General features: G+C 40.8%; 1 protein-coding gene across 8 annotated transcripts in view; it reads left to right on the forward strand.

Annotated features, from left to right (window-relative positions):
* PLEKHM3 (pleckstrin homology domain containing M3) overlaps positions 1-8,212 on the forward strand; it is a 92,620-nt gene that overhangs the window by 71,426 nt on the left and 12,982 nt on the right. For 3 of the 8 annotated variants that reach the window (XM_086897303.1, XM_086897304.1, XM_086897305.1), the window contains one exon: positions 1,059-7,510. In XM_086897303.1, the coding sequence (XP_086753429.1) occupies positions 1,059-1,236 (178 nt within the window). In that variant the 3' untranslated portion in view covers positions 1,237-7,510. Of the gene's footprint in view, positions 1-1,058; positions 7,511-8,212 lie in introns of those variants that run through there. The other 5 variants (XR_015289143.1, XR_015289144.1, XR_015289141.1 and 2 more) reach the window with 4 other exon arrangements.

Raw genomic sequence — 8,212 nt, forward strand, 5'->3', positions numbered from 1 at the left:
CAAGGCATTTCAAGATGTCCTACAGAATCACCAAGGGTGACCAACACCCATTGTTTGTATTTCATGTTTTGTTGCTTTTATTATTTGATTATCCAACTGAAATCTAAGACTTTTTACCTCCTTTTACTTTTTCCTTTACAAAGCTGTAGTGACAACTTATCACTACAGATAGTTATTTGCACTGAAAGGCTGAGAATGCCCAACTGTTCAGTTGTAGCTCACTCACGATCACCAAATGTTTCATTGCTCAGCATCTGTCTGCAGCTGGGGCTTGATCTGCTGTGACATTAAGTTCATTGCCTCACAATGCCCCAAAAGTAAACCAGTCATCTTGTTTGAGCAGTTGATTAGTTTGAAGTCTTAATGTTGCATTTGAGAACAGAACAACACAGCTTTGAATGCCGGAATCATAGCTCAGAGCAATGTGTTGATCAATTGATCAGCATAGATCAATTGTGTTCATCTAGTCTAGTCTTCCACAGGCGACAGGGCAGACAATATCACCTCTGTTTCATTTTACTTTTGAAATGATGACTTCTGCTGTTGAAGTGGACTGTTCTTTACTCTTTCCAGAACAGCTTCAATGAGAAATATGTCATATTATGGCTGTTGAAATTCACAGAATCTGTTTCTGCAAATGCTGAAATATACTTTATTGGAAAATAACATCGTCACTCCTCATTTACAAACAATGCAAGACTTGTCTTTCATAAAACAAAGTTGATGTCTTTTCAGCGATATACTTGAATACTAGTTACTAAAAAGATATGTATTAATCCTTCTAAAAACTTGTCTCTGAAGCAGAAGTGCTGGGACAGATATTCAGCAACTGCAAAATGAATGCAAGTCAATTTATTTTAATGCTCCTCAGTCGCTTTGCACCAGCAGAGTTGTGGCCATACCAGTTTCTTTTCCAGTGCTACTCTAATGATGCATAATGCTCTTTGAGCTCCCAGAATGGTGTCAAGGAACACATACTGCCCACAGCCCACGTGAAGCCTGTTGCATGCTCTGGTCCTATTTTATGATTCAATTTTGACACTAATTTGTGTTTGCAGGTGTGAAAGCTGTGGTGCTGTCTTCCACTCTGAGTGCAAAGTGAAGGCTGTACCATGCCCCAGGTGTGTGCGTAAAGAATTGCAGAAGAAGCAGAAATCCTTCTGGAGGCAACTGAATATGGACGAGAACTTCGAAGAGTCTTGCAACATGTTTGAATTGTCATATCAGAACACATGAGTTCCTTAAGGCAGTGCCCAGCCTGAAGAGAATCCCTCTCCCAGCTGCCAGCTCAAGCAAATTCTTGGCTTAGACAGGCAGAAATTTTTTTGAAAAATATTATCTGACCTTCTTCATCTGTGAATAAGAGCTGCCAAAGTGGCCATAAAGCCTTGTTGGCTTTGAAATGCCAATGGCTAAACTGCATTGGAGTCCAGACATTAGCTCTCATACAAAATGTGGTTTACGAGAAATACTTTAGGTCTAGCTAATTAAGTACCCAAATTACTTTCCCACCTCTGGAGAAGACTTTATCTCAAGGCAGAAAATATTTGCTGCCATGACTGCATTATTTTTTGTGTTGTTCATTTAGAATTGATGAATCATCTGCTTATTTATGTGTATTATTTATTTATTAGTAGCCTTGGCAGGGGTTCTGGTGAGGTATTTCACAGAACACAATAGAGCAGGAATTATTTTAAATCCACTGTCTCCTCCTGATATGAACATGTGGTTCCATTTCCTCATGTTTTCAGAGAACTATCTCAAAGGATCAGTGCATTTACATTTTAAAAGGATCTCCTTACCAAGGAAAGAAAAGGATCTCCCATTAAACCTTATTTGGGGTACTTACAAACGTAAGATGCAGAATAATTCCTTCAGTTATGTTTATATATTTATAACCACCCCAGTGAACTACTCCATATTGAGATAAGCATGGGACTTGCTACTCTTTTGGTTCAGGCTGGGAATATCAGTTAAGCTCTGTCACTGAAGTCCTTTGAGATTTGTGCTGGTTACTCTTGATTTATGGGAGGCTATGTCCTTGTCTGTAGTAACATAATGTTGGTTCTCCTTCCAGTTTGAAACTTTAGGGCATTTTAAGTGTTCATAACGGTTTTCTTTTTATTTCATGAAGTTTACTTCAAATGTTTTTCTAATCTGAAATTGTTAAACTGATAGTCAGGAAAGTGGTCTTGCCCATTTTAGTTAGCAAATACCTCCAAAATTGTGAAACACTAGTTTGCTGTTTACATATACAACTTGTGTCCTGCATTCTTTCTGAGCTCCAAGGCATTTATGGTTCTGTAATGACTTCAGTGGTGGACAGTGAAGTTCCTCCAGGTATGATTCTGCTCCATGCACCTGGAACACAGGGAAGTATTAAACACAGTGAATTATTTTGTAAAGGGAAGTACATGATGAATGCAACAGGGGAGGTGTGTGTCATTACTAGCAGTATGTTTAATTCATTCACCTCCAATGAGCAGTTAGATTGTCTTCCCCACATTTCACATTCCTGGCTCTTTTCCACACCCTGCAGTGAAATGTGTATTACATACCTATGAAAGCATTCGTATATATATATATACACATACACACACACATCTGTATACAGAAAGCAAATATGGTTTCAGGAGAATAATGCAAATTGCATGTGTATTTTTCTCTCTTCTCATACAGGTTTGTGAAAATACGGAATACTGATTTTTGCTTCCTATGTAATCTACAGACTGTTGTATTCAAGGCAGAAAGCAGTTTTGATTGTTGAAGCATCTCACTAATTGCTGAAGTATTTTAAGTAAAAGAGCAGGGTACATCATGCTTACATTAAAAGGTAAAATGCTACAATGAGTTGCATTGTACTGGAATATAAGTGGTTACCTTTTCCAGCCTCCAGTCAAAGAAAAAGTAGCTTTCTTAAATTTGAGTGCAACTACAATATATATAGAAGCATGTTTATATCTGTAGACATTAGACAACCAGTGCCTTTCTTTTCCAAAAATCCTTCTTCCATTGGGATTCTTTAGAAGGAAGTGAGGGATTTTCCATGTTCTTGGCAAAGTGCTGTAGGGATTCCCATACTTAATAAACCTGGTGAATCATGCACCTTTGTCACTAAAATTAATACTTCCCATACACAATGGTGTCTCTGTCTCAGCTCACTGTTCCTCATGTGGAATGAATTGCTTTTGGCTATCACCCTTAAAGGTATAATGTTCCTTGCAAATCCATTCCCATGCAAAGAATTCCCTGTGTGTTCGCAAATGCAAACACTGGGGAAGTATTGTGAAATTAGTCAGGCAAACAGGAACTGCACTGGTACTGGCTGAATAAACAGAGCGCTCCCATGTTTTTCAGCTTGTGTCACTACAATTACTCCTGTGGCAAAGCCAGTAGCTCTGAACTGTCAGCATCTGGCAGGTACTATTTTGAATTATCTGTAGACATAATGTTAGGTCATTAAAGAAAAAATGGTGGTGTTTCTCTTATCATCATGCTCTGGTACTTATGATACCTCACAGTGCTGGTTCATGTCTGGCTCAGTTTAGAAAAGGCTCCTTGAGTGCACTGTCAAAAGCTGTACGGAGTCAAGGAATCAAGGTTCAGCCATTGCAAAATGTTAGTTACTTTGACAGATGTCCTGTCTCCAAGGTACCAGTTATGTGGGTGGTTAGATATTGGAGTTGAATTCTGGAGTAACAGCAGAGACAGCAGTGGACTTGCTCTGGGTTTCTACAGATATTACAGAACAGTTTCTTTGCTAACAGAGGTTTAAAGGATAACAGAGTATGATGTTGGCAAAACTGCTGAAATTAGTCATGGGTCTGAAACCACTGCCATTACCAATGACATAGAGCAAGAGCATGTTATGATAGTCTGTCAGTGCCCGGAGCTTTATGTAAAAGGATACTGTACAATACAGATCATGTTATTTGCTTTAAAATCCAGTGGTGTTGTAAACCAGCTAGTTCCTAAAATGAATAGACATTCATTTCTACTTTGGAAAAGTGATGCAGCTTCACAGTAGCTCTAGGAGCAGGCTGTAATGTGGAAGATGATGTCCTCTCAGGGATGCCTAGCTCCTATCCAAAAAACAGTTATTCCTTATAAATGGGTAAGATAAAGCATTCTGTCACCAATTTTTGTAAGCATAATGAAAGGCTTAATCCTGCCCTCACTCAACTTTCTTGCAGGAGCCTCAGCCGGGGGTTCTGCAGGTGGTTTGGGTTTCAGACAGTGCTGTAACCTTGCATGGCTGTCTCTGCTGGATTAACAGCACTCTGTGCTGGTCCCCACTGCTACTCTCTGGCCATTCTGCAGCCCACAGCCTGCATGTGGCTCTGCTCTGCAGACTTCTGGATGAGCATCAGCTGGTGAAGTTCCTGGGGGCTTTGCAGATTGTACAGCTCTGCCCTCACCCTCCCCCCATCCCAGGTGAAATTACGTGTTAGTACTTCTCTCTTGTCCTGCCCACGCATGAAATAAATTTGAACAATGCCATTTCATTGTGAATCAAGAATAAAATATGCTTTTTGTCTTCTTCAAAGAGAAGATGCTTTCATAGCTGACTAAGAAGGAATTGATCTGTAATCCAGTTACTGCTTTTGCTTTGTACAGAGCTTGTTATCAGTGTAAAAATAGGATGCTGAACTGCAGTGGACCATAGCCTCACTCTCTACAGGTACTTACAGGATAGTCTGGTATTATTTTAATCTAAGACACTATCCAAGACGCTTATTCAAGTCTCTTTTTCTCTTTACCCTAACCATCTACCTTTCCATCAAGGCAAAGATGGGCCTACCTAGGGGATGCAAACTGCAGCTCTTTTTGTATTATCAATCTATAAAAAGAGAAATTTGTATTTCTTGTGTAGGAATCCTCCTATTGCATTTCTTGTTTTTTGTCTGTTTTACGTGGTAGAAAATGATGGATTTGTGGTGTGACAAAATATCCTGGCTGGCACATAACAATATGAGCTCACTGCTGGGATCAATAGGAATTAGCAGGTGTGAGGGAAGTATACTTTTTTGAGAGGAAATTAAGTTTTTCACAGTGCTGCACAGGCTCTGATGGCCCTTTTAGGAGTAAATCATCCCGGTATCTCTAGAGCTCTTCTTGTCAAGGCTTCTCTTATTATTAGGATAGTGTGTATATTATAATAGATTGATGATAATGTCTTGAAAGATTTTTAAAAGGAGCAGAGGATATCTGTTTACAATGAAATGGGGAAGCTGCCCAGTTGAATTTTGCTTTTTCCCTATAGCAACAGAAGCCACCGAGTTTCCTAGGCTCCCCAAAGGTCACTGCCTGGATTGCAGCTGACTGGTGATATTTATAGAAGAAATCAATTGAATAATCATCATAATCTTCTAATTTATTTTTCTGCTGCTCAGTTGCCAGCCAGTCTCCCCTCTCTCTCCTCTGTCTCTTCCCATGTCCTTACTCACAGTACTGAGCCTATAGCCAGGCTTGGACCTTCATAGCTCATTGTGTTGCTTTTGAACCAGTTGAGTCCAATCATTCTCTCCTTCGTAATTTGCCTTCCAATTTTCCCTTCCCAGTAGGAGTGCCTTACAGTACTGTATATTAGTGTCTCTCTTCCTGTTTTGGATTTCCTGATTGCATCTGCTGTTTTATTAACTTGCAGACTTAAACTGAAACTCTCATGTGGTTGTGCCTGCTCTTTTGCAGGAGCAGCTGAGTAAATTAGTTTGCTTGTTCTGCCCTCATGAAGTGAGCTCTACAGGTTTATATACCAGCTCTGAAGACACCAAGCTGTGTGGGAACTCCTCACTTTTGCTCATTTTGGTGCCTTAAACTTTGAGAAGTGAATAATTTTTTTAGAAATGCTCTGCCATGATGCAATGTGTTTGGCATTGGAGCTTAAAACCCTTGCTCATGACAGTTTCCATCTTGCTAGAAATGGTAACCATAACATTTGTTTACTGCCTATGCTTTGTGAGGGCATTATGAGAGAGGATAGTGTGGAGATGGTATTGGTTCTTACTATGTGTATTTTTGAGACTAGCTGGGCTGCTTAGACTGAGATGCAGTTGTGCAAGACCTTCAGAAGCCGTGCTTATATAATAATGTCAACTACAGAGAATTCAAACTGGGTCAGGTCACATGAAGTTTTGCTCCTCCTGGAACCCCTGGTCAGTCCACACAACATGGCCAGGGAGTCCCATACAGAGCTCCCTGCTCACTTGCACAGCTGGGTCCAGTGCTGTGGGAATGAAGGTGTTTCCTCAAAGCTCGATTATAATGCAGCCTGGCTCCCTGAAGGCTGACCCAGTGTGGGTTTAGTCAGCCTTACCTTAGAGAGAGGGTTGACCCCTTGAAATTTTAGGATTATTTACTTAAGTACGTGGCATGTGTCAGCCTGGGGCACTTGTCCTTACTAACTGTGATTTTATAAGTCCACATTTGACACCGGTAGCAGGAATCCCATTTGTCAGTGGCGGTTCTGTTACTGCATTTTAGCAGTACAGTGAGGAGACAGCCTGGATAATAATGTGCAAAGTCCTTCTTTACTTGAAAACCCTGGTGTGGCCATGATGGCTTGAGTCATATCTTAAAATGCCAATTTCACCCAAATTTCTTAGGGTGGCCATTAATCCAAATTGCAAAGATGCCACTTGTGGTCAGTGTCAGAGATATCTAGGTCTGGAGAGCTATCAGCTGTCTAGGACTGAAGTGTATTAGACTTTGTGCACAAGTGTTGGTGGCTCTTTTTATTTATTTATTTATTCCTATCTAATCCACATGTTAAACCATTATAAATCCTTGAACACACAGCATTGTTTTGGTGGAAAAAAGATCTTTTCAGGTTTGCTTGTGCACTTGTCTATCAAGTTGATTTTGCTTAAACTAAGCTGTGCTTTCAGGCTGATTTTTAATTAATACCTGTGATACCAAGTTACCTTATATGAGTCCCTGCTATACTTGAGGTAATCAAAAGTAAATTCACAAGCAAAATGTCTGTTTCATAGGTATTAAGTGATAAGGGCAGCTTCCAAATCAACCTGAGTTCAGTCAAGGCAATTAAAAGCCAGGAAAAGCCAGGTGTGAGCTACAAAACCCAGTGGCTGATGTGGTCCCTGGAAGCCTGGGATTTCTTTCCTGCCAGAGCACCCGCTCACCTGCACCACTTACAGTGAATTTTAGCATTGCTGGCAGTGCACCCTGAGTTTTTGGAATACTGTTATGTGTGTGTGCAACTCTGTTAACTTATTTGCAACATTGTTACATGTGTTTCATTGTTCTTGTGTTTCCCTTGTTGGTTTGGTTTTTTTTACATTTGACAATGATTTTTTTTTTAGTTGTCTGCAACTACTGGGCAATAGTCTTAATTTATTATTGATGTGTAATGACGTTATAATTTAAATCCATCGAGTTGAATTGCTTGTTGACACTTGAGCAGGGTTTATTTGGGTTCACTTGTGACTGCATCAGAGCACCAGTCCCTCCTGTATAAAGGCAATTCTCAATAAACACTAAAAAATTGTTACTCGTCCTTTTTAATTTGCCTTCTGGTGAGTACTGTACCATGGGTAGGGCAAGCTTTGAAAGACTAATGGTTTTCTTAAAAATGCTTCTCTTCTGGTTAAAGTCTTCTGAATTAAGAAAATATGATAGTTACTGTTACCAGATCTCAGCCAGTAGGGCCTCTGGAAGTACTGTTGATGTCAGCCATTAGGCTGTGGGGGTTTGGAGTCCCAGTTAAATCTTGTGTTTTTGGAAAGCCACAAATTCCTAGATTTTTAATGATGCTGACCCCTGCCACAAGCTCCCAGGGGAGCTTACTGTGGTTTTGAGGCACCCTTGGATACAGAGCTCCTGGGAGGCTTGTAGGAGACAGCTGCTTACTGTGTGGCTGCCACATTGACCTCTGCCAGGAGGGTCCAAGGTCAGGGCCTTGAATTCTGAGTAAGGGAGGCATCTCCCGGGTGGACTGAAGGTACCACTGAGGGGCTGGAAGGGCGGGATTTTGCCCATGTTATAAGGATGCTCACACCTATGGATGCAGGCTAGATTCTTGTTCTTGGTTTATTCTTCTAGTGCACCAGCTAAGGAGCTTCTGCAGCTCCTTGAATCTGGATTTGATGACTAAAGATCGCAGCACAGAGCTGTGGTGGAGCTCATGGGCCCACACCCCCTGCCTGAGACTCCCCAGAGCATTCCACATCCAGCCCTGTGCTCTGGAAGCTTT

Source organism: Cyanistes caeruleus, chromosome 7 (genome assembly GCF_971803275.1).
Source record: "Cyanistes caeruleus chromosome 7, bCyaCae1.hap1.1, whole genome shotgun sequence".
In the NCBI taxonomy this organism is placed as follows: Eukaryota; Metazoa; Chordata; class Aves; order Passeriformes; family Paridae; genus Cyanistes; species Cyanistes caeruleus.